Source organism: Pongo abelii, chromosome 1 (assembly GCF_028885655.2).
Source record: "Pongo abelii isolate AG06213 chromosome 1, NHGRI_mPonAbe1-v2.0_pri, whole genome shotgun sequence".
Lineage (NCBI taxonomy): Eukaryota > Metazoa > Chordata > Mammalia > Primates > Hominidae > Pongo > Pongo abelii.
This window is the reverse complement of record NC_071985.2, coordinates 3047221-3075048: the sequence shown is the minus strand read 5'-3', so window position 1 is coordinate 3075048 and position 27828 is coordinate 3047221. Positions and strand designations below refer to the sequence as shown.

The following is a 27828-nucleotide window of genomic DNA, read 5'->3' as shown; positions in this document are numbered from 1 at the left end:
ATAGGCACTATTCTGGCAATGCCCAGATAAACCAACCTCTTTCTGATCCCACTGAGAGGTTGGACAATAACACAGTCTGTAGACAAGGAAATTCAATGCATGGCATTCCTCCAGGGAAAACGCTGTGCTGGACCAGGGCCAGGGCCTGCCAACACCTGTGAGCAGACAGATTCCAAAATGTACAGTCACAGGCTGGCTCCTCTGAGGCTTGGCTCACAGTGTTTCATCAAAAGAAATAAAGATAAGGAAGTATCTTCCTGCTATCAGCCCCTACTTCGGTGGCACCCCACTCATCTCTTACCCACCCTTGGGGAGGGAATGGAGATCGTTAACCCTGGGTAAAGAGTACAAGGAAACTTCATTTTCTGAGCTCCCAGAGGTTTTGGAACGTGATAGCTCCTACAGAGACATGATTCTTGCTGAATAAATAATTCTAAGTCAGTGACCTGACTAGGGACTCATGTCTGAAGCACTGTTTGATTCTTCAATTTTCAAGTTTTCCTCCTTTTATTTACTAGCCAATATTTCCATGTGACAACCACACGCCCATCCCATTAGGAGAGCTATTACAAAAGAAATGAGAAGTAAATATTGCTGAGGATGTAGAGAAACTGGAATCCTCATGCACTGCTGGTGGGGATGCAAACTCCCGCAGCTGCAGTGGAAAGCAGTCTGGATGCTCCTGAAAAAGTTAAACCACCAAACGATCTAGCAATTCTGCTTCTCGGTATATGCCCAAAGCAAATGAAAGCAGCGACTCAACAAATACTTGCACACCAATGTTCACAGAACATCATTCAATTTCCAAAAAGTGGAAACATCCCAAGTGTCTGTCATCAGATGAACAGAAAAAACGTGGTGTAGACAGAAAATATTATATTGCCATAAAAAGGAAAGGAATTCTAATAATGCTACGGTAGGGACGAACCTTGAAGAGATTATGTTAAGTGGAAGAAGCCAGACACAAAAGGACAAATACTGTGTGATTCCACTTACGAGAGGTTCCGAGAGTAGTCAAATTCAGAGACACACAAAACAGATTGGTGGTGTCCAGGGTTGAGGTGAAAGGGGAGTGGATTATTATCGCTTCATGGGGTAGGAATTTCTCTGAGGTGATAAAAAATTTAGAAATAGATATGGTGCACAACACTGTGAATGTAATTAATATCACTGAATTATATACACTCAGAGATCATTCAAATTACAAACTTTATGTTAAATATATTTTACCACCAAAGAAAAGCCCACAAAACAACCAAACATGAAACCAAACTATAAAGAAGAAAATGAGGTGGAAATAAAAAAAGATAAGAACTTAAGAAATAAAAGGGGAAGAATGCGAAAAGCACACAGAATAATAACATTAGCAATGCTGCCATATTAACTGCATGTATACAGTATTTACTCTGTGCCAGGAATTGTTTTGGGTGCTATCCATATAACAACCTGTATAACCTTCATGGGAACCCCTTGATGTAGGTTTTTATTATTATCCTCATTTTAAAGTTAATAATTCTGAAAAACAGCAAGGTTAAGTATCTTGTCCAAGATCACAGAGCAAGACGTGGCAAAGCCTAGATTTAAATCCAGAAACTCTTGACTTGGAATCTATGTTTTTAAACAACTAAGCTGGTTGCCAGTATAAAAGACCTAAGAGTGACTCAAAAAAAGAAAAAAAGAAAGAAAGAAAGAAAAAGGATTTAAGGATAGGTATGTATAAACAATTATATACTACCTAAAGCAAGAGAGAGAGAAAGAGAGATAAAGACTAATGAAACCAACATACTGCATTCTTATTTCAAAAGTCAAATATTAATTGTTCCATAAATAGTACAGGGTACTACTGATCTTTTAGGCTCACCCAAGTCTCTCCCAGAAAACAAACAATAAAGCAGAAAGAGCACGGAACTTGAGGTTATAAAATCTGGTTTTAAATCCTGGCTCAATGACTTACTTTGCTTACTTCTTCATTTAGCAAGTATGTAATGAGTACCTGCTAGGCACCAGGGAACGTGCTGGCTAGTTCACTCAACGTTTTGAATCCTAGTTCCTCTTTTATAAAATTGGAATAATATACCTACCTCACAGGGTTGTTAAGAAAGCTAAATGAGATAGGCTATGACTGTTCTTGACTCCTAGTTTACACTCAGTAATGGTTGACTGAAGATGTTTTCTCTTGCCTAGTTTCTCAGAATAAAAATTTGTGATGATGATAAGATATACAAATCATGCAGCTTGGGTTTTCAATGGAGGCATTGTGACTGCCAGGCTGTAGACAAATATACACAGCTACTCAGCTCCTTGTGCCCTACCCTCTTTCTTAGCCTTAAGCTGGTGAGTTGATGACACATGGCAGGACACCGATAAGTGTCAGTTTTTTTCTGTTCTTCCCAGAAGGGGTGGGAAGAGACAACAGAAAGGAGAAAGGAAAAGGAGACAGGAGAAAAAAGGAACACGGAAGAAAAAAAAGAAACAGAATGTGAAGATGGAGGTAGAATATTACTTCCTTCCCTTCTCTCCCAGTGGGGTAGAAAGGGCTGTGGTCTGCAGGGGGCTCCCACCTTCCATTTCTCTCTAGAATGTCCCATAGCATCAACCATGCCCCTAAACCAAAAATGACACAAACCTTCTCCAGACTCTAAAAAGCCCCTTTGGACCACACAGGACTTCTCTCTGTTTCCCCCTCCCCTGGACAGCACCATACACCCAGTTCAATGATGACCTTTTATTTTGCATCATGGCCAAAACAGTTATTAAGGAGTTTCATTTCCAGGGTGCTCACTAATCAAGATAACAGAGACTACAATACAAGGCCTACAAGCCTTACACTCATCACTGGCGATTCGCTGAGTTCATCCTATCGAGTAAACTGTAAGATGCTGGAAGACAGAGAACATATCTAACAGAACATATCTATCAGCAAGTATTTGCTAAAGCCACATCTTGACTTAAGGCACATACAGTGTTTGGAAACAAAAGATCACATTTCTACATTCCACATAGATCGAAAGTCTAGCTAACTTAGAGAGTGCTTTATTTTGTCCGAGTAAGGTTTTACTTAATTTCTAAAGTTCTGTGATGGTAAGAAGAAGCCCACCAATTACCAGCCCATTTAAACCACTTCACTCAAGTCTTACAAAATGAGGCCGGTGTCCTGCGCCTCTGACGAGGAGGGAAACAAGACTGATGCAAATGATACTCTAAGGTCTATGGACAGAACCATATTTAGGATCCTATCAGGCTAGCTCCAAACGCTGCCTTCCCACCTATTCACCTGAAGTTCCTTGTAATTTGTTAGTGTGAATTAAATGACATCTCGGAAAGTGTTGCTTCTGACTAGTGAGAAAGTTTTATGTCAAGAGAAGATGAATTGCTCCAAGGAGAAAAATATGCCAGGCAAGTCCAAACACGTCTGCCTACCTACAAGTATGATTCCCACAAGCACGTCCTCCTCTTGCCAAGCCATCTTCAACCTTATAGGGTGCAGATGTTTTTGAAAGTTTCTCCTTGCTCCAGGTACTATGGAAGAGACAGTGTCTGGCTTCATCCTGGAAACCATGGGGTATGTGGCATCCATCATGTTTTGGAGATGGGCCGTTTTTACATTAGCCACCCTTGCCAAAATCTAAGAAGCATGGCTGTTTCTCATCATGTGGTCGCTGGCTCTGCAAGCTGTGGTTTCAAGACGGAAACAATAATAATCCTATACATAAATGACTAACATTTTATGGGGAAGACAGAAAATAGTTTAAATGTTTTCCATGATCCTCTTTTTGAACTAGAAATGATAGTCAAACAGGGGTCATTGCCCTGGCTGATAATTTTCAGAATTGCAGACCCTACACAAAATAACATTCACAGATGGTTCCTTTCTTTGAATATCAATGCTGTCCCTCTTGGGAGCTGGCAGCTACTCAGAGAAGAGCATTAAACCGGCCAGAAAGAGACCTGGGATCCTCTGGATCTCTCTTTCCTTTGTTCAGAATAAGAGATTTTGACAGATTCTCTGGCCGCCAGTCTTCCAGCTCTGGTTTCCAGCTCTGGTTCTGGGCGATCCCCAAGAGATCACAGATACTTTGTATACTTTCCACATCCACCACTGTAATTGCAGAGTCCCTATCTTCCTTATGATTGTATTTACTAGAACCAAACCCATCATTTTTTACATCGCCAAATTCACTGTAGGAACAAGTCATAAGTCCACTGAGAAGCGCATGCCAGCTGTGAGGAGACTTCAGTCTGACCGGCAGGATGATCACCTCCTTTTTATTTTATTATTTTTTTAAATGGAGTCTCGCTCTGTCGCCCAGGCTGGAGTGCAGTGGCGTGATCTTGGCTCACTGTAAGCTCCTCCTCCTGGGTTCACGCCATTCTCCTGCCTCAGCCTCCCGAGTAGCTGGGACTACAGGTGCCCGCCACCACGCCCAGCTAATTTTTGTATTTTTAGTAGAGACGGAGTTTCACCATGTCAGCCAGGATGGTCTCAATCCCCCGACCTCGTGATCCGCCCACCTCGGCCTCCCAAAGTGCTGGGATTACAGGCGTGAGCCACCGCGCCCGGCCCATTATTATTTTTTTAGAGACGGGGTCCTGCTCTGTCACCCAGCCTAGAGTGCAGGGGTGCAACCATGGCTCACTGCAGCCTCAACCCCCTGGGCTCAAGTGGTCCTTCCACCTCCCTCTTCCAAAGTGCTGGGATTACAGGCGTGAGCCACCGCGCCCGGCCACCTGCTTTTAAAGTAGTTCCCAACCCATTCTTCGGCCTCACTGCATGGCTCACACGGAAACATCTCAGTTTACCACCGCACCACGTAAGTGCGTTCTACGCTCACCAAAGAGAAGAGAAGTCTGAGATGAGGCAGAGAAGAAAAAGGTTATAGGTAGGAGGATTGGAGGGCAGGCAAGAGGTATGATGGAAGAGGCAGAGGGAAAGATGGTAAAGGGGCAAAGAAATGCCAAGTGAAGACGTGTAGGCACACAGAAGAACTGAACCCAGAACTAGAAAGGTGAAAAACTCTATTATTCTATGGGGCTCCAATTCACACTTCGTTAGGCTTTGGAGGATCCCAACAGAAGGTTCTCATCTGCTTCTCAGACCTCTGGCAGGGGCATCAGGTGCATCTATGCTACCACAGCGCCATCTAGTGGAGTGGTGGGACTTATCATGACCTAATCGAACTCTTTCAGGACTAATTCCACCTTGCGACAATCCCAGGCAATAAATACAGGTGACAGAATAGATTATTGAGGAATATGGACAACTGAAGTTCACACATTTTTATGTCCTATGGATTATCTCCTCTCAGAACAAGTGTAGAGTAACTTTACAGTCCACATACTGAAAGATTCCCTCCCCATTCCATTTTTTAATTTCTTCCCACCCCATTTTGAACAGCTCAGCTATCAACAACATTTTCAATAAGAAATACACTGCCTTTAGATGTACCTTTTTCAGCAATGTAAAACTACCTTACTTATTATTCTAATGATCTCTATTTTGAGCATCTCCTTAAACTACATATAGATCAATGTCATGAGCATTAAATTTATTATAATATGTAATATAAATATCTCACACGTCGTCACTAAACACTAATATTTATTTTGTTGCCTTTCTTTCTCCACAGTTTTCCCATGTAATTCTCTTAAGAACAAATATAATACAGTCGTGTAAACCTAAGTGATTTATTACACAAGTGATTATCCTAGAGATATTGGGACCCACGACATGGGGCTCCACCAATGTTCCTCTGTTGCATAAGCCCAGGTATGAGTTCTGGGAAGCCACAGAGCGTGGGAGCAAAACCACATGCTTTGGCTCAGACCTCGACTGGAATTCGGGCACCACCACTTACTAAGTGGCCTTCTCAAGCCTGTCTCCTATCTGTAAAATGGGAATGAGCCTACCGACTTCATAGGATTGCTGTGAGGATTAAATGGAAATCGGTGTGCAAAATGGCCAGCACAGTGCTAACATTTAGAAGGTGCTGCCCAGCCCCAAAGAGATCTACCAGAAAAATAATAATTCTCATTTTTAGTCAAGCTACAAAATAAGACTCCTCATTCTGATTTGTTTTATAAAAATGCAAAAAAGAGAGAGAAGAAAAGCCTTCCAAGATTCTGATACCACTCACCCCAGTTTTCACTTGAAAGTCAACCAATTAACGAGCACCAGGGTGAAGATGGAATTCTGCCAGCCACAGTACCTGCAAGAGTCCACAACACTCTTGACTTTCATTCATGTGTACTACAATCCTGTGGGTTAAAGGGCCATAAAAGTTGTCCTGGTTTTTCTTATACTTCAAAGGAAGCAATTTAATGGCCATGAATTACAGCCTCCCGATTACACTGTAACTATGAAACACGACTGTTCTGGTATGATTTCCAGTCTGGCTCCCTCACCAAAGGAACTTCAAGGTAAGAATTTAAACAAAATAACCTTTCCAGGCTTTCATCCAGCTTCCTCATGCAAGAGGCTCTATCCTTGGGAGCCCAGGGAATGTATGTGCACACAAAGGGTTATGTAGGGTTGAGGCCAGACAGAGAGTGGTATGGAGAGTTGTATTGAGGCAGAGCAACCCAGAAAATGGACAACACTGTTCCCTGGGGAGGCCTATATGCTACAGACACTATAAGAAATAAAAGAATAGGGGATAACAATTTTTTTTTTTTTTTGAGACAGCGTCTCACTCTGTCACCCAAGTTGGAGAGCAGTGGTGCGATCACAACTCACTGCAGCCTCAACCTTCTCAGACTCAGGTGATCCTCCCACCTCAGCCTCCTGAGTAGCTGGGACCACAGGCGTGCACCACCATGCCTGGCTAATTTTTTTGTATTTTTTTCTAGAGATGGAGTTTCTCCACATTGCCCATGCTGGTCTCAAACTCCTGCGCTCAGGCCATCTGCCCATCTTGGCCTCCCAAAGTGCTGGTATTATATGCATGAGCCACTGGGACTGGCCTAATTTTAACATTTTAAGGGGGAAACATTACATTAAGAATGTTGGTTACAAAGAAAAACCTCAAAAATGTGGGCTCTGCCTATCTTACTGCCATTGCTTAACTAGCCAGATAGAGCAAGCCAAAGATATTCGCATCGCCCTATGACTCAGCAGACAAGTATAAACCTTTCTCACAGTAGCAAAGCACATGCTTACAGCTGGGAGGCCATCACATATGGTGGAGCCAACACTGTACTTGGAACTGGATTTGATTTTCAATCCTGGTTTCTCTGACCTTGGGCAACTTCCCTGAACATTGGTTTGCTCATCTAAAATGGGGATAGTCACCTGTCTCTATAAAGGGCTACCCATTAAATTAGAGGATGTGAGGATAAGCAAATCAAAACTTCCTTGGTATGTCCTATTCCTCATCTCAGCTGGAATGCAGCAGGGCCTAGGAAACAGGTCCAGTTTTCTGCAGAGAGTCATATGGACATAGTTAAAGCATGTAAAGGGGCACACTTACAGTGACGTTATAAAAGCAAAACACAAGTATCTGCTTACTGCAGAATCCTCTCACAAACAGAGAATCCTATGAAAATTGCAAAAGGGATAAAGAAAGAAAAAGTGGGGAAGCCAGGTCCTTCAAACCTCCAGTCAGTCACTCTCAATCATTACCAGACGTCATCACTGAATTGAGGGCCCCTGTCAGAACCAGCACACATATGGAGCCGTGGTTACAGGCCAGAACACACACCTCTTGACATTTAAAGATGTTCATCTTCAATTGGCCTCCATATGAGATGTGGAGTTTGAGAACCTAATTGTTCCCAAGCTCTGTGAATGGGTTTTATATACTCCAAAGACAGCTAGATATTGAAAGGGTGAGAGGAAGGAGAAAAGGCAGGATCTTGACATTCGGGAAGCAATTCTACTACACTGTTTTAAGATTGGTTTTAAAAATTAAAGATGGTAATTTGATGTTTGTGTTAAAAGCACAACCATGTCCTGATTGCTAAAAGAAATCTAACCTATATGTCATGGTCCCCCAAAGCCCCAAAGTGGATTTTAAAGTTGTTAAAGTAAAAATCTACTTTGTAGGAAGAGCCCGCCTTGCTATTCTACCTTAAAACTAATGAGCAAGTTGGAGGGACTGGGATGTTGGAAGGGCTGGGGTGCTGGAGAGGCTGGGAGGGGACAGGGGAGACACGGGTGGTGAGGAACAGTCTAGGGATGTGTGTGCTGGGCAGGGTGCTGGAGGGGCCAGGGTGGGACAGGGGAGACACGGGTGGTGAGGAACAGTCCAGGGATATCCAGGCTGGACCCACGTAGGTTCCTCTTCCTACCAAAGGGGAACTGGGACGTGCTCCCCGTTTCCCAGATGGAACTTCTGGGTGATAATGTGAGAAGCCCTTACTGCATATCTGTCTTTCCCCATATATTTACAAAGTTAGGGGGAAAGCTGGAAAGTGATATGCAGCCCCTGTATAATTCTGACTTACTCTCAAAAGATTTTTTAAAAAACTAAAAAATAAATGGAAATCAGCTACAGCCTTCCTGATGTGTGAATAAAGAGACATCTTTATTCACATCCTGATGTGTGAATAAAAGGCATCAAGTGCCAAATACTGACCTGTCTCACCTAACAAAACTGCCCTGTCTTTCAGCCCACCGAGAACAGAGGGACACACACCACAGGGAGGTGAGCTGTCTCGGAAGGAGCCCTCCACGCAGACCCCACAGCTATATTAACTGTGCTTAACGTAATCATGAACACATAATCACGGGGCTATTGAAGACTCCATAACAAACAAGATCAAGGAGCTGAAGCCTCTAAAACATGAAAAACAATTAGCACTATGAAGTCTAAGAGCAGACACAGCCAGAGCTTGAGAAAAGGCATGGGCAGGAGCTGGACTGCTCAATCCTGCTCATTCCTCCCTTCCTTCCTGTTACACGGTTATGTTCTGAGGTGCTGCTGAGAGGGGCTTCCTCTCCTGGGCCAGAACTGAGGCTAAGACCCGAAGCTGAGGACAGAAAGTGATCAACTCCCCACATTCTAAAGAGGCTGTTGGAGAAACAGCCACAACTGGGGCCTGACATCCTCCTCCAGAGATTATCAGGCAGCACTCTGCTACCCATCCCACAGGACCATAACTTATCCTTCCCAATCCGTAGAAAGCAAGACTCTGAAGCATGTGACTTTGTCTTTGGCCTTGTGGAAGGTTTCTATTCAAGAGGAAAACTGATGCCATGAAGGATGGGATGAGGTGCTTTCTCTTCCCAGAAGGGAAAGATTTGGGTGCCTCATGAAAGGGAGTCTGGAGTCAGCTCCCTGGTCAATGATCTACTTGCAGAGCCAACTCTCTGATCTCACCTTAATAAATGAGATCCATTCACCTGGCATTTTGGGTTTCATGTAGGGGGAGAGATGGAAGAGTTAGGGGAATAAAAGGAGATGAAAGAACTGAAGAAAAGGCAGAAGGAGGCTGGGCATGGTGGCTCACATCTGTAATCCCAGTATTTCAGGAGGTCTAGGTAGGTGGATCACTTGAGTCCAGGAGTTTGAGACCAGCCTGGGCAACACGGCAAAACCCCATTCTACCAAAAACAGAAAAAAAAAAAAATTAGCCAGGCATGGTGGCATATGCCTGTAGTCCCAGCTACTCAGGAGGCTGAGGTGGGAGGATCACGTGAGCCTGGGAGGTTGAGGCTGCAGTAAGCCCTGATCACACCACTGCACTCCAGCCTGGGAAACAGAGCCAGACTCTGACCAAAAAAAAAAGAAAAAGAAAAAAAAAAAAAGGCAGAAGGGCATGACAAAAAATATACTGTGGGACAATTTGTACTCAGACGTGGGAAACAGGATTAAATGCATTAGAAACGAACCAAACTGAAATATTTAAAAATGACAGTAATCAGTCAGTTAACAATCCATTCCCCATAGATAATAAGGCTGTGATTTTTACACCAAAGAAAAAGTGTTTAAGTCATAGTCCCTACCACAGAAGCTTCAACAAAGTGATGCCAAAGAAAGACTACTGTCCTAGGATGACGGCCATCTGGAGGAGGTCCTAATGGTATCACAAGCTATGTGACAAAAATGAAGTCCCTTCATTTCTCTCAGCCTTTCCTTACCTGTAAACAGGGCAAGAATGGAAGGCTGAAATAGTCAGAGGTTCCAAACCTCAATGGTAATGAAGAAACATGACCTGTGCATAGCATTCCGAAAGGCCTCGGAGAAACCGTGTCTTCATCCAAGACGCTCAGAGCCTGTGTTGGAGAAACATCAGTTACCACTTGTCTATGATGTCTAAGGGCTCTTGACACATCCTATAACGCGACGTAAATAAGAAATAAAGGTGGGCCTCACTGAAAGCAGAACTCCTCTCAGCGGAGGACTGGCTTAGCCTGAGTTTCTGGGAAGGGATCTGCCCTCTGGGCTTCCCCTCCCTCGGCCCATTAACATTTCTGTACTTAGAAGTCGGCTGGGATCCTGGAGGGCGTAAGGGCTGTAAGAATGCCATGACTATTTTTTAAATTTTGAAAAATAAATACTAGAGGCTCTGGCAGCAACAGTGCTTGGGGAGTAGCCGTACCTCTGAAGTTTTCCTTTCCTTTCTCGAGCAACACCGGGAGGGAGCTGTTTAATGAGGAGCCTCAACGCTGGGGAACAAAGCAGTAGTGTTTGCACACAAAGCTTGGTGCTGGCAATTTTCTCGGTTTCGTTTTTTTCATGCTGCCAAAGTCATTTGTTTTGAAAATAAGAGCCTCTCCTTTGCCCTCAGCATCCCTGTTAAGACACTAAACCACAGGATTAATTCTGTTTAGGCCTGCAGAGTGTGATAAATCCTCTGAGACACCTCAGCACCTTCCCCAGGTGAGACATTAGAGTTCAGGGATGAAGAATTCTGCTCTGGAGTGAAAGACTCCAGTTCAAGTGCCAGCCGTACCGCTTGCTAGCAGTGTGGCCTTGGGCAAGTCACTTGGCTTCAGTTTCCTCCTCTTAGCTCCAAAACATGAAAAACGGGCCTGCTATGAAATGCCTGGCCCATAGTCAACACTCAGTAAATGATAACTGTATAAAATAATGGTGGTAAAACCAGCAAAAAATTGACAGGTGTGTATCGTTGGGCCGTAATGTGAAACCACGCTCAAAGTACTTTAATGTAGCATCCTTCAGGGTGCTCACAATGCTGCAGGCTGTAGAAGCGAAGTCAGCAATACAGGTTGGAATTCATGTATTGGGGGCTATACTAACATACACAAAGTATAGGTGATTTGTCTAGGTTGTTTTTGATGCAAAATAGCCTGAAGCTAGAGGATGCCACCTACTCTTATTTACAGTGTCCGTTCTGTTTCTAGGAAGAGTCTACAATCCTAACTTTAATGCATTTTTGTCTAAACTAAGAGTTTTCACATTTTTTGAAGTCACAGAAATATTTGTGAATATATATTTTTAACTGGGACTTGATTACTCTGTAACATGTATGTGTGTATATACACATACACACACGTACATAAAAAGCAAAAGGTAATACTGGTTTGTGTATATATCATATGTGTATATATCATACATATGTGTGTGTAACCAGTATTTGTTACCTTTGTTACAAAGGTAACAAAGCAAAAGGCAATACAGGTTTGTGTATATATCATATGTGTATATATCATACATATGTGTGTGTAACCAGTATTTGTTACCTTTGTTACAAAGGTAACAAAGCCAAAGGCAATGCTGGTTTGTGTATATATCATATGTGTATATATCATATGTGTATATATCATACATATGTGTGTGTAACCAGTATTTGTTACCTTTGTTACAAAGGTAACAAAGCAAAAGGCAATGCTGGTTTGTGTATATATCATATGTGAATATATCATATGTGTATATGTCATACATATGTGTGTGTAACCAGTATTTGTTACTTTTGTAACAAAGGTAACAAAGCAAAAGGCAACGCTGGTTTGTGTATATATCATATGCGTATATATCATATGTGTATATATCATACATATGTGTGTGTAACCAGTATTTGTTACCTTTGTTACAAAGGTAACAAAGCAAAAGGCAATACTGGTTTGTGTACATGTCATATGTGTATATATCATACATATGTGTGTGTAACAAGTATTTGTTACTTTTGTTACAAAGGTAACAAAGCAAAAGGCAATGCTGGTTTGTGTATATATCATATGTGTATATATCATACATATGTGTGTGTAACCAGTATTTGTTACCTTTGTTACAAAGGTAACAAAGCAAAAGGCAATGCTGGTTTGTGTATATATCATATGTGAATATATCATATGTGTATATATCATACATATGTGTGTGTAACCAGTATTTGTTACTTTTGTTACAAAGGTAACAAAGCAAAACGCAATGCTGGTTTGTGTATATATCATATGTGTATATATCATATGTGTATATACCATACATATGTGTGTGTAACCAGTATTTGTTAGCTTTGTTACAAAGGTAACAAAGCAAAAGGCAATGCTGGTTTGTGTATGTACCATACAGTGGAAAGAATATTAGACTCCAAGACCTACTTCCAACACCGAAGATGGCCAGAGCCTTAAGGCAAGTCTCTCCAATCAGGCCTTAGTATTCTCATTATTTAAAAAAGGAGAAAGACATTAAAATACTTTCAAAATTATTGTTGTGACCCCAGGCAGAGTAACTAGAATGAAGTAGAAGAAGCTGTTGGAATATGATGTTGTCTCATGTAAGATCTTTTTTTTTTTTTTTTTTTGAGGTGGAGTCTTGCTCTGTTGCCCAGGCTGAAGTGCAGTGGCATGATCTCAGCTCACTGCAACCTCCGCTTCACAAGTTCAAGCAATTCTCCTGCCTCAGCCTTCTGAGTAGCTAGGATCACAGGTGAGTGCTACTGTGCCCAGCTAATTTTTGTATTTTCAGTAGAGACGGGGTTTCACCATGTTGGCCAGGCTGGTCTTGAACTGACCTCACGATCTGCCCGCCTCGGCCTCCCAAAGTGCTGGGATTACAGGCGTGAGCCACTGTGTCCGGCCAAGATCATGTTTATTATAAAGTTTGTTATAAAGCTCTCTTGGTATTATCCCCAATAACAAAAACTTTATCAACAACAACAACAAAAAAACAGTATTTTTGGCCGGGCACAGTGGCTCACGCCTACAATCCCAGCATTTTGAGAGGCCGAGGCGGGTGGATCATTTGAACTCAGGAGTTCAAGACCAGCCTAGGCAACATGGTGAAATCCATCTCTACTAAAAATACAAAAATTAGCCAGGCATGGTGGCACACGGCTGTAATCCCAGCTACTAGGAAGGCTGAGGTAGGAGAATCGCTTGAACTCAGGGGGCAGAGGTCGCAGTGAGCTGGGATCGCGCCACTGCACTCCAGCCTGTGCAACAGAGCAAGACTCCATCTCAAAAAACAAACAAACAAAACAAAAACAAAAAAAACAACAAAAACCCCAATATTTTAAAAAATAACAGTGGAAATTGTGTTTGTGAATGTCATAAGAAGTTTCTTTACTTCTTCTAGTTCTCTGCTGAGAAACAATACAGAATCGTATGTTCTGTCTATTGGGGCAACAATTCAATCACAGCAGGATAAAAATGGACTTTTAAAAAGTGACACCCGCTCTTGTTTTCTCCTCCCCTTCATCAGTTCACTACCAGACCTCACACCGGACATGAAGCTTCTCCATGCAGAGAAAGACCTAAAGCTCTAGCATGATGTACTCATTGATAAGAGATGATCAACATGTATCCAGAGCCCAATGATGCCAGGAAGAAAGCCTGAACATAATTTAATAAACTCCCTCTCTCTTTTCTTCATTTCCTACTACTTTGGTTTACTTAAAAATGAGTGTTTGCAGGAGAAATCTGGGCGCGTTTTTGGCAAGCAGCTAACTGAGTTATCTTTGCTTATTCATTAAACGAACAGTGTGATGGAGAAAGTCCAAATAGGAAAGACAAGGGGAAATGGGGAAAAGTTAACTTCCCATCCCAAAATATTTCTTGGATTAAAAGGCAAACTCATCCAATCTTAAGGTTTAGAGGGCTAAAATAATTGTTCCATGATGTAGCTGTTAGAAGGCATTAGATATTAACTATGGCATGGTGTCTATGGATATCTATGTCATCTATTTAGATATTATGTGCTGAATATCAAAAACATTAAGCTAAAGAAGGTTAAGAAAAGATGGTGTTTCCCCAAGGAAAGCTGTGCTTACCCTAGTTTGATAGTCTCCTAGAAAAATTTGGATACTTTCTTTCATAGGAAGGACATATAACATGCTTCCAGAGTCACAAGGTTTGAAGACGGCTGAAGACATCATCTTGTCCCCACATGCGGCCCAGGAAGAGCGAAGTCTAGCACCACGTTGGGACTAGAAATCTACATTTTAAATCGTATTGCAAATTTAGAGATCTAATGGTGTATTAGCAAGATAAGTTTCAAATACATCAACAAAATGATAAGCAGAAGGAACCTCAAAACTTTTGTGATCTGAATTCCCCATTTCATAGATGGGGAAATCAAGGCCCTAAGAGCTGAAGAACTTGCCAAAGGTTGAAAAACACTCCTCAAACACCACCTTCCTCCTCTCTGGGACTTCATATTATTTCATTTTCTTTTACTATTCTGCCTGAGCTTTGACTTTTGGAATTTTAAATACCAATACAGAAATCATCAGCTAGCATCAATCCTCAATAAGACGACTTAAAGTTTACTCACAATGGTTTAGCATGGTCAGAAAGTGAACATTATTCATAATGGTTTTGCATGGTCAGAAAGTGAACACTACAGGTTTGGTCTATGTGCCTGTAAAATTCAGAAAAAGGACATAAAAAGGAGGGAGAATTTAAAAACCACCTAGACCATTGTTGATGCAGTGAGTGGGAATTCCTACTTACAAAAGCCGCAGTGCAAGCTCCCTCTTAGTTAGCTGCTTTCTGACCCAGCTACCTAGTTTTCAACAGAGTTCATTAACTCTGTCAAAACCACTAGCTTATGCCATGGTAATTCACATAGGAGAATGGCATAACTAATTAATATGGGTGGGGGGGCCCTGGTTCTAGCATTAAAGTGGATTGATAACTCACTGAAATCTGCATGATCACACACAAACTCCTTATCTTGCTAAGTTTACGCTTGCTCCACTACACAAACTGAACACCAGCTCTTAGTACCCTCAATAGCTACCCTTTCCTCACTGCAGAAGAACTAAGCTTTTCATCCGGCACCCAAATCAAACTGGTACTGGCTGTCAATATCATTATCCACTGATACTGGCTACCAACTGCTTTCTGGTACTGGCTATCAACATCATTATCCACTGATACTGGCTACCAATTGCTTGCTGGTACTCGCTGTCAATATCATTATCCACTGATACTGGCTACCAATTGCTTGCTCAATGACTGAACATAAGCCAACAACACTAGCCCCGAGTACTTTCCTACCTTTTCATCCATCATTAGCATAAGGAAGAGAAATTCCTTTTTTGTCTTCTTGAGGGAAAAACTACACAAAACAGAATCCATTATATAAAGCGTTGAAAACCACACACCATGACAATAAAGACCCAAGCATGTTTTCAATACATTATTTTCTTATTTCACACTGTGAAAACCCACATTTGATAGACTATTTTATAGCAAATGTACTGGGCTATATCAATAAATAAGGAGTTAGAGTTTCCACGTGAGGAGAGAGGAGAAATCTACTCCCAGCATTTGCCCCCTTCATGGGTGCAACAGAACTTGTAGCAATTCTCTGGTTTAAACAACAGGTGGCAGTGTCATTTCTACATTTTCCCTGGCAAGAAACCTTTGCAGTTTGTGATTTCACCTTCCAGGAGGCTTTAACAGTTTTGTAACCACCTCTATCGACAGCGTGTGCATATGTTCCTATGTAGTAAATGCAAATGCACGCAGGAAACATTGAGATTTGTGTAAATGCAGTTTCACCAAGTGCCACTCTCCCCATCCCCACGCCCCTCCCCACACAATAGTCTATGCACAGGCATCATTTCCCTTGAGGAAACAGCACAGCAGGGAAAAGGCAGAAGGAAAATCGACTCCATCACATATGTTCTGATCCTCAATTATCATATACATGTCTGTCACCCACCCATTCCTGCCACACATACAAGAGAAAGGATACACTACAAGGTCCTGGGGCACACTTTAGGCAAATGACTGAGAAAGCGAAGTTCTGAGAAATCTTAATTCACATCAAGAAAAAGCACTCTACTGATTATTTCTGGTAGGCGCTGTTTTCACTCTTCTGCTACAAAAGAGCATGCTTCATATTTGAAAGGAATCAACAGAAACAGGTATTACACTCCCACAAGGAAAACACAGAAGTCAGGACCATTCGCACATGTGCCGAGAAGACAAGACCACATTTCCTAGGGTTTTTGTGTGAGCTTTAAATATGAGAAAAGTGCCATGACAATAATCCCTTATTCAATACCTATAGCTCAGTTTTTTATTCACATGCATTATTTTATTTTATTATTATTTTTGAGATGGAGTCTCACTCTTTCGCACCAGCTAAAGTACTACGATCTTGGGTCACTGCAACCTCCACCTCCTGGGTTCAAGAGATTCTAGTGCCTCAGCCTCCCGAGTAGCTGGGATTACAGGCACGTGTCACCATGTCCAGCTAATTTTTGTATTTTTAGTAGAGACGGGGCTTCACCATGTTGTCCAGGCTGGTCTCGAACTCCCAACCTCAAGTGATCCACCTGCCTCGGCCTCCCAAAGTGCTGGGGCTACAGGCATGAGCCACTGCACCTGGCCACATAATTTTATTATGTAGCAGCAGGTACTCTGTGATTTCTAGCCTATAATGTAACAGCTATTGGTTTGATATGTTACATTTATTTAATTTTGAATCTGTGGGTTTTTTTTAAAGCAATTTAACAATGAAAATCTTGTCAATGCAGCAGGGATGAGATGAAACTGACTGATGGGTAAATCACCAGCCTACAGGGATATGCCAGATATTAGACGGTCTGGCATGTGTAGCTGGAGAAGTACTCAAAAATGTATTTGTATAAAAGTCGATGAGCACATATACGGAGGATTACACAGAAAATAATAAGCTGCACTAGAAAGAGATGATGTGTGTTTTTTTGTACTGTCCCTGTCACATAGCATCAAACGTCCACATTCCTGCTTTCTGAGATGAGAGGGTTGGACAAGTACCCTCAAGAAGCTTTCTGGTATACAGTACACAGTATCTTATTATTTTATAAATAGAAAAAAGAGAATACAGAGGAAAAAATTAAAATACACCACCTAGAGTTCAGAGGCATTGGAGGAATTTGGCTTTCATCAGCAGTTTTGCATTAAAAGCAAGTATCTGTCACCCGGGCGCGGTGGCTCACACCTGTAATCCCAACATTTTGGGAGGCCAAGGTGGGCAGATCACGAGGTGGGGAGTTCGAGACCAGTCTGGCCAACATGGTGAAACCTGGTCTCTACTAAAAATACAAAAATTAGCCGGGCGTGGTGGTGCACACCTGTAATCCCAGCTACTCGGAAGGCTAAGGCAGGAGAATCGCTTGAGCCCGGGAGGTGGAGGTTGCAGTGAGCCGAGACTGTGCCACTGCACTCCAGCCTGGGTGACAGAACAAGACTGTGTCTCAAACAAACAAACAAACAAACAAAAAAGCAAGTATCTGTCCTAAGCAACACATTGTCAAGTGCGGCCCACGTGATTTCCTGGTGCTCAGATAATGTTGCGTTCGTGCTTTCTGTAGGAAGCGGGGTTTCATGAAATAGCTTGAACTATGAACTTTGAAGCAAGAGTCATGGACTTAGCCCGACTCTAGGACTCAGCAGCATGGTTAATCACAGTCACATTATTAACGTCTCCAGTTCTCCGCAATACGGTAAATGATACCATAACAGATCTTTTGTAAAGCTATGGTGGATATTTTTAAAGTATTATTTATTCATAGTAGGTGTCTGATAAGAGCTACTTTTAGACTTCTGGACTTACAGATAACTTCTTTTAATTTCCTACTAAAATACCCAGGAAGGTACAGAATCCAGTGTTGGGGCTCATAAACCAATACCCTAAAATACGGCGCTTTGACATCCTGAACTGAAGAAGCCTCCAGGTCTCTCTGGCCTTCCTCTTTACCCATCATCTCTCAATCTTCTCTCTCTCCCAAGCAGAGGATGAACTTGTTCACTGGAGTTCCCTTATCCGCCCAAACTCCCAGACCTGCCAAAGAAGAAAAAATCACCTCTGGCTCTTTCCCTGTGTTTTCAGTAACTGAACTCATATCCCAGGAACAAAGACTGAAATCTGTCGAAGCACCTGAACAGACTCCTGTCTGCTTTGCGGGCCCAGCATATGGTCCCAGGCCATGGTGTGTTCTTTAAGCCCATTGAATTCCCTAAAAATCAGTTCCTACCCCATTAAAATAATCCACACTTCCCCATCTCCCTTTCCCCTAAGAAGAAGGGTGTATACACCTGCCCCCCAGGGCATGGTAGGTCGTCACTGTGACTCTCCCTCATGCACGTTAAGAAACATGTATGCTTTTTTATGCCTTTAGCAGCTGATTTCCAGCAAAACTTCAGAGGAAAAAGGGGACATTTTCCCTTGGCCACTCCACTAGCCACAGTCCTATAAGCTAAAGATAACAGAAGATCCCCTATCCAACAATCTCAGGAAAATTTCCTTTAAGTTCAGCATTAAACACTGAATGTTCTACCGTCTAACAACTGTATGGCATTTTTAAAAATGTTTAACTGAGGTTAAATAAATATAATGTAAAATTTAACATTTTAAGTATTCACTTCAGTGGCTACAAAGTACATTTATATTGTCGCACAACCATCATGACCATCCATCCCCAGAACTTTCTTCATCTTCTAAACCTGAAACTCTGTGCCCATTAACAATAACGCTCCATTCCCGACCCTCCCCCCTCAGACCCTGGTACCCACCATTCCGTCTCTATGAATTTCAAACATTAGGTGCCTCACAGAGGTGAAATCATGCAATATTTGCCCTTTTGTAACTACCTTATTTCACTTAGCATGTCTTCAAGGTTCACCCATGTTATAGCATGTGTCAAAGTTTCCTTTTTAAGGCTGAATTCCATTTTATATGTGTCACACATTTTGTACATCCATACATCTGTTGATAGACATGTGGGTTGCTCTCACCAAATGTGTACAAATATCTGTTTGAGTACCTGCTTCCAATTTTTGGGGGTATATACCTAGAAAGAGAACTGCTGGATCATATAATAATTTTATTTCTAATGTTCTAAGGAACTAGAGAGCATTTTGTAATCTGAGATCAAGGCCTAAGCAGTCATTCCTGCTAACTGGAATGCTGTAGTCCTGAGCTGGTATGGCTAGGCTGATCCCATCAGTGGTGGACAGAAAAGCATTGACATGAGGTCTATAAAAAAATAAGTATAAGCCGGGCACTCTGGCTCATGCCTGTAGTCCCAGCTACTTGGGAGGCTGAGGTGGGAGGATTGCTTGAGCCCAGGAGTTAAAGGCCAGCCTGGGCCACACAGTGAAACCCCATCTCTTAAAAAAAATAGAATAGTAAAAGGGAAAGGAAACATCATGCTAAAGAAACAGAACTGGCCGGGCGTGGTGGCTCACGCCTGTAATCCCAGCACTTTGGGAGGCTAAGGCAGTTGGATCACCTGAGGTCAGGAGTTCGGGACCAGCTTGGTCAACGTGGTGAAACCCAGTCTCTACTAAAAATATAAAAATTAGCCGGGCGTGGTGGTGGGTGCCTGTAATCCCAGCTATTCGGGAGGCTGAGGCAGGAGAATCGCTTGAACCCGGGAGGTGGAGGTTGCGGTGAGCTGAGATCATGCCACTGCTCTCCAGCCTGGGCGACAAGAGCAAAATTCAGTCTCAAAAAAGAAGAAAACAAAAAAGAAAAAGAAACAGAACAACAGCATACCTGTGAAAATCTTTCAACACAGCAAACACAAGAAATCTTGCTCTCAGTAGGACAAAGGCAGGCAGAAGCGCTGTGGAAGAGGGGCCGAGAGGGGCCGGGAGGGGCTGAGATGAGGCAGAATGAGGGAGCACAGCGAGCTAACTAAGGTCAAAGAAAAAGAAAACAAGGAACTGGAATTATGTTACTGAGAATAAAACAGACATTGGAAAGAAGTAATGGAAAAACAGTTCAGCCAATGTGTGGCCATTCAGAACCATCCTGACTTGTTGGTCTAAGGCTAAGAATGATGGGAGAAGGGGCTTCTTTTTTTTTTTTTTTTTTTTTTTTTTGTTCGCACCACCACGCCCAGCTAATTTTTGTATTTTTAGTAGAGACAGGTTTTCACCACGCTGGCCAGGCTGGTCATGAACTCCTGACCTCAAGTGATCCGCCCGCCTCGGCCTCCCAAAGTGCTGGGATTACAGGTGTCAGCCACCACGCCCGGCCCCCAATCTTTTTTCTATGATTCTTTTCGTACCTAGTTAAGAACCCATTGCATGTACAGTTATTAATATAACTTTTCTGCTTAATATAATAATATAAGTGTCTTTCCAAAATTTTTTGTTCCCTGAGGACAGAATAACAAATGTCAGAACATGAACATTTTTAGGGCTTCTGATACATACTGTTGCCAAAAGTATCAGCAAGGTATGAGGCCATCAGCACTGCCACCATTAATTTTTATTCTTCATTTTTTATTTTGAAAGAATCTTAAACTTAGACAACAGTGCAAGAATCGAATAGTATAACTTATTTTTTCTTAGCTATTTGAAAGTTAGTTGCCAACACAACGGCCCATCACCTCCAAATTGTGTATTTCTTATACACAATGACATTGTCCTACACCTATGAAAATCAGGAAGTTAACACTGATACATTACTACCATCCAATCCTAGGTTCACCAGTCACCCCACCGTGATCCCTCTTCACAGCAAAAGGTTCCAGTTCAGAATCAAGGCTTCTGTTTGCTTGACTTTCATGAGCCTGACACTTTTGAAGACTAGAGGCCAGTTATTTTGTTGTACAATGCGTCCCAGTTTGGGGTTGCTTGATGTTTCTTCACTAATAGATTCAGGTTCTGCATCTTTGGCAGGAGCATCACGGTCATGATGCTGAGTTCTCATATCCTATCACGTGGTACACAACTTCAATCTGTCTTATTACTGATGCTATTAATTTTGATCACTTGGTTAAAGTGTTATCTGCCAGACTTCTCCACTGTGAAGTTTCTCATTTTCTCTTTGAATTCCTAAGAATTTGGAAGTGGGGAGAGTTACTCTGAGCCAATGTACATATGACATTCCTCATCAAATTTAGGACTTGAAGCACTGAACTCACAAATTCCTATTTTATTCAGTGAGTTATAACCTATTACTATCATTATTTTGATGCTGAAATTGCCACAGATTTGGCTAGCAGGAGCCTCTTCAAGCTGACTCCTATGTCCTTGTGCTATATCCTCATCTTTGGGCATTTCCTTACTTTATGAAACAAGAAGATACCCCAGACTCATCTTCTACTTCTCTGTCCCAGCCCTGGAATCAGCCATTCTTCCAACGAGCACCTTTAAGTAGAGAACAGTATTTAGAAACCAAAGTCTCAGACTAGGTGTGCACTAGGTGTTACAGCTCCCAGGCCCTCTCAGTGGACAGAGCCGGGAAATACACCTATGTGGAACACACAGACACAAAGATCTGCGTCTATGTTTATTTCTACACAGCTCTTTCTCTCTGTGGAATACCAAGAGTTCACACCAGTCTCTCTAATGAACAGAGTTTTATTCCAGTTCCTTCCCTTTCCAAAACAACCAGCCGTGTCTCTGTTGCCCTCTCCTGCCCGGCTCCAAGGTTTCCACGTGAATGCTCTCACTCCCCTGAGTTCAGACACTCAGCTTTGAGCCAGTGTGGCTTCCCTCTCTCCCAGGACCCCACGCTCCACAATCAAGGCACTCGACTTGCTCTGCCTCATCTCATGACTTGAACTGAGCTTTAGAGAAACAGAACAAGACATTATCATTTTATAGATGAGTCTGAATATTTTAAATGTTTGCCATCATATTTCTGTAAAAATTGTGCTTCACGTGCTTTGTCTATTTACCTATACACACCTTATTGATTTCTTTTTAAACTTTTTTTCTTTGTTTAGAGATGGGGTCTTGCTCTGTCATCTAGGCTGGAGTAGAGTGGCAAAATCACAGCTCACTGCAGCCTCAAATTCTGGGGCTCATGCAACATTCCTGCCACAGCCTCCCAAGTAGCTAGGACCACAGGTGTGCACCACCATGCTGGCTTTTTTTTTTTTTTTTTTTTTCCTGTAGAGGTGGATTTTGCTATTTTTCCCAGACTGGTCTCAAACTCCTGGGCTCAAGCAATCCTCCTGCCTTGACCTCCCAAAGCACTGAGATTACAGGCATGAGCCACCATGCCCAGCAGATTCCTTCCTGATTAGTTTACGCTCTGTGTGTGTTAAAGGTATCAGTACTTTGGCTTAAATGTTGCAGATAATTTCTTGATATCTTCTTTGGTTTTTGACTTATTTTTTTAAATAGAAAATTGTATTTTGTTGATTTAGAAAGCCTGAACCCCTTGCTACTTTTCTATTCCCTCTGAGCCCCATTTTTCTCTGAGCTTTTTGCATTTCTGAATTTCTCCATTACTCTCTACTCCAGTGATTCTCAATCAGGGGTGATTTTGCTCCTACCCCCGGAAGTCTGGCAATGTTTGGAGACATTTCTGATTCTGAAGACTGGGTAGGAAAGTATGATTAGCATCTAGTGGCAAAGGCCTGGGATACTGCTACACACCCTACAATGCCCAAGACAGCCCCCACGACAAAAGGTTATCCAGCCCAAAATGTCACTACTGCCAAACGCTGCTCTGGAGTCTCTCAAATGCTTTACAGCTATTCTTTTGATTTCTTCCAAAACAAGACATTAGAAAAGAAAGGCTAAAAGAGGAATTTTTTTATGTAGGCAATGACTTTTTCTAAATCCTAGGTCTGAGTTACAAATATTGGTCATAGAACCTTATAGAATCCAAAAGCATTGTCAAAAAGACCAACCAAAAAAACCCTATCTTTGTTATTTCCACAAAAGATGATCGTAGCTGTGTTCTTGACATAAAGGGACTCACCTAATTCATAAAGTTTTAAATCTGTGTTTGTCATGTGGTCAAGAATTCATATTTAGATTACCTAGGTCCATCTGTGCTATCTTAAATGCCAATGAAAGAAAAATGTAATTAATAATTTTTTTCAAATCCTATAAGGCCAGTACCAAGGTACTAAATGTAAATATATACATACATATATATAAATGTACATATATAAAATACATAGTTTTAAAAATAAAGAACAGTATTACAAATAAAATTGTTGCTTTCTTGGAACTCAGGCCTTTGAAAGAAAATACATATACAGCAGCATAGCATGAAGCAATTTAACAACATATGTAAGACATATTAGAAAGAAAGCAGATTTTTCTCTTCACAAACACAATATATATCTTCTTGGTTATAGACTTGTTACTTGCCCGCCAGAAGAGTTTACTATCATTTTCACAAGTATTCAATTCTCAGAACCAAGGGATTTCACAACCTCCTCTACCCAATCAAAGCAGTGTCTTATGGGATCTGTCTGAACGTAATCCTATCCTATTGACGGATTTGACATCTATTTCTGCCACCATTGCACAAGAACACAGCAGACCGCTGAATGCAATAAGACTTATCTAGAGGCTAACAGGCAAGCAAAATCTATACTGACTTCCTTTTCTTCAGCACAATACCTTTTAAAAAGTACCATAAATAAAACAGTGTTCTCAAGACCTGTGATTTTCAATGAGAAATTACTAAACACATTGGGGAGGCTTCTTGTGGTCTTGATTTCCTAATGAGCTATGGGAACTTACATAATGAAGAGAATTCTTCTTGCCTACTTAGGTTTCAAAAGCCTACAAAGTCTGTAAATTCTGTTTCCTTTCCAACAAACACTAAACCTAACTTGGTATTCGAAACTTTAACCTCTCCATTTCAAATGCTTTAGTTTTGGTCCTGACTCATTACAAGAAAGGAGCCTGTTAGAATAGCAAAATAATAATTATGATGAAATCATAACAATAATAACAGGAGCTAACACTTATTGAACTGAGCGCTATATGTCAGATACTATTCTAAATGCTCTATCGGTGTAAACTCACATAATTCTATGATAAGCTACAAAGTAGATACTCATCATAATAATCAGTCCCATTTTATAGATAAGAAAACTGAAGCCCAGGAGTGTGAATAGTTTTTTCTAGGTTAGAAGCAGAATTGAAATCAGAAAGCCTGACTGTAAACTCATGGTCTTAACCACTTTTCTGGCTCTCTGATTCCCACCCTCTTAACTTTTAACGTGACTGAATCTGAAACTCATCATTCATTATAGCATCAAACCTACATCTCCCTCTTCCTAGGGACTATCTGCATGAGCATGTACCTGTTTATACAGCTCCCAGTACAAATGTGTATAGGTTTGTCTAAGGAAACAGAAAATTTGATTGTAAAAATAAAAACTAAAGAGAGTATCATTTGCTTTGCAAAGGTAACGGTGAATGATTCTCAACGCCAATACCAGAAACATGTGACAATCACAAGGCAGTCACCAATTTAACAGAGAGAAAGAAAGCATGAAGTATATCTCTCAGTCTCTGATAGAAGTTCCTTTCTTCACCTCGGGTGAAGATCAGGAGTTCTGCTTCTATTGCCCTTGCTGCCACCAAACAGCAAAGTTCAAGGAAGACAAGAGGAGCTTTGAAGCCTTCTGACATGGGTGCAGAATTCTACTATATCTTTTTGTTTGAGTACAAAATATAACTCTACCCTGAAGAAAGACTTAGAGTTAATCTTCCTGTGGTACAGATGGTATATTCTGATTCCTGATCACCCACACTGCCCCACAGAGCCCCTGACACAGAACTGTCTGTAGTCAAGTAACGGGAGGTGAGGAAGTGGCCTCAGAGAAGGACTAACGTCCATGGACTGAGTTCGTACAACCACAAAAATACCTGCCTGGCCAACTGGCCACCCAGTCTAGCATAAAGATTGGCCATGCAGATCTGTGGAAAGAAAGAGGTCCAGGAAATGCTTCTTGGAAGGCAGAATATTTACTTATTCATCATTATGTTATTGATCATCCTCCATACACCCTGATGTAATTATCACTCCATTGATGCAAAGCTATCTCAATTCAATTCTATTGCTTTCTCAGCAATACATGCAAAAATTTTACATATCAAGTTTTTTGTTTGTATATTTTTATTCATTTTTCAGCAAATCGAAACCCATTCAAATGGAAAATGGAAAGATGGAAAAACGAAACTGTGCATTTCAATGTGATATTGAGCATAGGATATCAGCAGCTCACTTTGTGGGTTCTGTGTTGCTTCGACATTCTGTCTGTGATCTCTTGGAAGGTTTGACTGGTAGGGGCACAGCACTTCAAACTGTGACATAATCAGGTTTCTCCTCCTAGGTTTGACTGGTAGGGGCACAGCACTTCAAACTGTGACATAATCAGCGTTTCCTCTCCTAGGTTAAGAGGGACACTGATTGCTGGAAACATGAACATCCACAGCAACTAAGAGTGAGCACTGCTGAACACAGCCACAGACTGTGGTCCTTCATTAAATAAATGAAAGTCTAAATCAAATGACAAGAGAACTCAAATTCATGATCATTATGAAGCAAATGCATTGCTGTACTTAAGACATTGGTCCCTCTATAGAGAGGCCATCACCTCTTTGCACAAGTCAATATGGGCAAAACTTGTTTTCAAAAACCAGGTTGGTTCTCAAACATTAAAATGCACATATCAGAGAAACATGCTTTCTCAACCATCTCTATACAGAGATGTTCATTACAGAAATGTATGTTATGGTGGAAAATGAGGGCCAATGTCTATCAATAGGAGATCGAGTATGAGAACTACAGTGCACAGCCAGGGGGTAAGAACATGGGTTCTGGAGCCACGCAGCCTTGCTTTAAATCCTGACTTTGATACACACTAACAGTGTGACCTGAGGCAACTTACATAACCTCTGTAAATCTTGGTTTCCTCGTCTGTATATAAAGAGTTTAGTAAAACACCTGACATATACGAGCTCAATAAATGTTAGCAATTATTATTATGCTACATTATTATTAAGCTATGTATATGGACATTTTAAAAAGATAGGGCTGTATCTATCAGCATAGAAAGATGGCCTGTGTCATTGTTAAGAAAATGTTTCCAGCAAATTGTAGATGGGTATAACTAATATAACTCTGCATGTGCACATATTGTGTGGATACACATGGAAAGTATTCTGGGATACACAACAAATTGTTATAATAAATCCCCTCCAAAAATTAGGAGTGGCTGGGAGGAGAAGGCTTTCAGTTCTGCACTTTCCATGGTGCCAGGGTAATACCACCTCACAATAGTAAATGGCAAAAATAGCAACCTTAACTCTACATTTTCTTATCTAAATTTTAATTCTATGAAGAATTTTCCATTTCCCTTTTTCAAATCAGGATATAGGATGCAATTTAGAAAGAGTGACATCACTTGGTAGACTGTACAATTTTTAAGCATCAATAAAGTATACCACTGAACTTCTCTGCCAATCCATTCTCTAAACTTCCCAACCAGGTGTGCCTCTCCATTTAGGACACAGGCAGGTTTTGTTCCAACTCACAGTGTAACTGCCCTGGTTTCAGTATCCACGGTGAATGAGAACAGCTAAGAGACACAAGTGCTGGGAATTAAAGAAGCATCTACTTAAAAACCAAGCTCTTGCTAATCAGTGAGAAGAGTCTCAAGAGATGATATGTTGAAGGCACCAAGGGAGAGCTGTGTTGGAATGTCTGTCTGTGCGTAACGTGGTCCTTCAAAACGAGCAATTAGAAAACAGAGATGAGATAATATAGCTAGCTCTAGCAGATGAATCAAATGTGTCTTGTTACTAGATTAGAGAATTCAAAGATATGACAGAGAATATTAAATGTCTGAAAATGACCAAGTGAAGCTGCTTGAATCATTTTCCCCACAGTTTTCAGTAGAAAAGGGTTTTCTTTCCCATTTTCCAAAATCATTACTATTTTAGCATTGTCAAGGAAAAAAAAAGGACTTACGTTTTGTACTTTTCACAGTATAGAGGATGATGCTCAGAATAAATTGTTTCACTTTGGGAGTTATATTTACTAGAAGAATGAAGCTATGGCTTTCCACTTTAAGACAAAGAGAGGGACATACAACAAAAAAGACGGCACGCTCAGGGGCTATAGGGGCATGAGTTCAAATCCTGGATTTCCAATTTCTAGCTATGTATCTTTGGTGACTCATTTAACCTCAGAACCCACTTCACAGGACTATTACAAAACTGTGTGTGTGTGTGTGTGTGTGTGTGTGTGTGTGTTACTGAAAAATATTACCCAGTACTTAGTACACACCTAGTAGTTGTTAGCTACTATTTCAGAGAGACTTCTGTGGATGGCATATACTGATGATTTGGTTAAAAAAATAAAGAATAAAGACAGTTAATTCTTTCAAAATTATTATATGACTATCACTGTTAGGTGGGAGGGGATAAAATGAGGAACTACAGAGATCACTGAATTTATAGCAAATGTCCTGGCCAGGTAACCTAGAGGTCAAATTGAGATAAAAATTAGGTTGCTTCTATCATAGTCCAATATTTTTTCATACTCCATCAGATTCTGCTTTCTGCAATATAATATGGAAGCAAGAAAACAAGAAATATTCCAGGATACAGTCACAGATGTACTATATAGCTTACATTTTACCTTTTTCCCAAAAAAGAGGAACCTCATTCTGCCTGAACAACAAAAGGTTAAAGATATACTGGTGGACAGC

The 27828-nt window shown here is 41.3% G+C and overlaps 1 protein-coding gene across 7 annotated transcripts in view; it reads right to left on the bottom strand.

The window, feature by feature from the left end:
* Positions 1–27828, bottom strand: part of SMYD3 (SET and MYND domain containing 3) — a 749014-nt gene that overhangs the window by 237637 nt on the left and 483549 nt on the right. For 3 of the 7 annotated variants that reach the window (XM_024252046.3, XM_054549974.2, XM_054549973.2), the window contains one exon: positions 10079–10213. The exons of 2 other annotated variants lie outside the window; for them this stretch is intronic. In XM_024252046.3, the coding sequence (XP_024107814.1) occupies positions 10079–10213 (135 nt within the window). Of the gene's footprint in view, positions 1–3420; positions 3587–10078; positions 10214–27828 lie in introns of those variants that run through there. 2 more of the 7 variants (XM_054549990.2, XM_054549997.2) reach the window with 2 other exon arrangements.